The 1,570-nt window shown below is 55.1% G+C and overlaps 1 protein-coding gene across 1 annotated transcript in view; it reads left to right on the plus strand.

Annotated features, from left to right (window-relative positions):
• Positions 1-955: 955 nt before the first annotated feature.
• LOC111141424 (adenosylhomocysteinase) overlaps positions 956-1,570 on the plus strand; it is a 12,776-nt gene continuing 12,161 nt past the window's right edge. Inside the window, exon 1 of the mRNA XM_022493967.1 lies at positions 956-1,063. Within this exon, the coding sequence (XP_022349675.1) occupies positions 1,036-1,063 (28 nt within the window). The 5' untranslated portion in view covers positions 956-1,035. The remainder of the gene's footprint in view (positions 1,064-1,570) is intronic.

The raw sequence follows: 1,570 nt of genomic DNA on the forward strand, positions 1-1,570 counted from the left end.
CTCAGTGGGTTAAGCCGCTGCCTTCGGCTCAGGTCATGATCTCAGGGTCCTGGGATCGAGCCCCGCATCGGGCTCTCTGCTCGGCAAGGAGCCTGCTTCCTCCTCTCTCTCTGCCTGCCTCTCTGCCTGCTTGTGATCTCTGTCTGTCAAATAAATAAATTTAAAAAAAAAAAAAAAAAAAAAGAGACAAGGACAGAAATGTCCATTGCTCCACGTATACAGCAGCGATAGACTGTGTATAACCTGCACATCAGCATGGAACAGATAAATTAATCATGGAACGTACACCTGAAATGGTATCTAGCAGCAAAAGCAAAAATAAGTACATTTTAAGCTATATGCGTGACTGGTACAAATATCATAGTGACAGAAAAAAGCAAGTTGCAGAAGGCTACGTACAGTATGGTACTATTTACATAATGGTCTTAAATACAGAAGGAATTCTATGAAACGTTTAACGATGTACACAAATGCAGTAAAAGGAGTAAAATGCGCGCAAATTTACCTAAATTCAGGAGAGTGGTTACCTGGAGGGCAGGGTGGAATTATCTGGGATGTGCTAGGTACCTGACATATTGCAACTTTACGTATAACCCGTTTGGTAGGTACATTAGGTCCATTTTACTAAAGAGCAAATTGCGGCTCAGGGAGGTGAGCTGGTTAGAATAGCAGTTTCGCTAGGTTTTGACTATGGATTTCGTGGCGGAACGAATGAAAGAAAGGAAGCCTCCGGTCTGCCCTCAGGACTCTCCTGGAGCTCTCTTCCAGACCCACCACGGGCAAAATCCGGGTTTTTTTTCTCAGCTGGATTCGAAGTCGGTTCCGGCCCCTGCCCCCTCCCTCCGCGGCTTTGGGCCCCGCCCCGGACAGCTCAGCACTAGCGGGACTCATGAATATGCAAGATAGAGGAAGATATTTAAAGGCGCCGGCGCCTATCGCAGGTCCCTGCCCAGCGCCGCCCTTCCTGCGCTGTCCCGTAGTCCCAGGGCTGGTTCCCTTCGCGTGTGTCTATCACTCTGTGCGGAAACTGCCAGCATGTCGGACAAACTGCCGTACAAAGTCGGTGAGTTCCAGGAGGGCAGCTAGCCGCGTGGGCTCCACATCTGCTGGGGGCCTGTTGGGGAGGCGGCCGCGGGGCCCTCGCGGGGAGCTCTTGGTCCTCTTGAATTTTTGGCTCGGCGCGATCTTGGCTGCGCGAGGCCTTCTGGGGGTTGGAGTTCTCAAGTCAAAGCGAGCCGTTCGTTGGAGGCGGCCGTGGACTACAAGTTCCGGCGTACCGCGCAAAGCCCATTGCCCCGGCGCGGGCTGCGGAGCCGCCAACTGGCAGCGTGTTGCGCCCGGAGGGGGCTGGGGCAGGCGAAGAGCGTGCACCTGGCTGCGGCCTGGGACTGTTGGCACCTGCAGGGACCTATTCCAGGAGGCCAAGATCCTGTCGTCTGGACCTGGATCCCCCTTGGCCAGCTGGGTGGACCCGGACAAGTGCCTACCCCTGTCTGGGCCTCCTGTAGGGAAAGCGAGGGCGCTGGAGTCCCTAAGGCGTGTGCGGGGGGGGGGGGGGGGGGGGGGGGGG

This window comes from Enhydra lutris, unplaced genomic scaffold (genome assembly GCF_002288905.1).
Source record: "Enhydra lutris kenyoni isolate GAN:26980312 unplaced genomic scaffold, ASM228890v2 scaffoldscaffold6, whole genome shotgun sequence".
Taxonomy (NCBI): domain Eukaryota; kingdom Metazoa; phylum Chordata; class Mammalia; order Carnivora; family Mustelidae; genus Enhydra; species Enhydra lutris.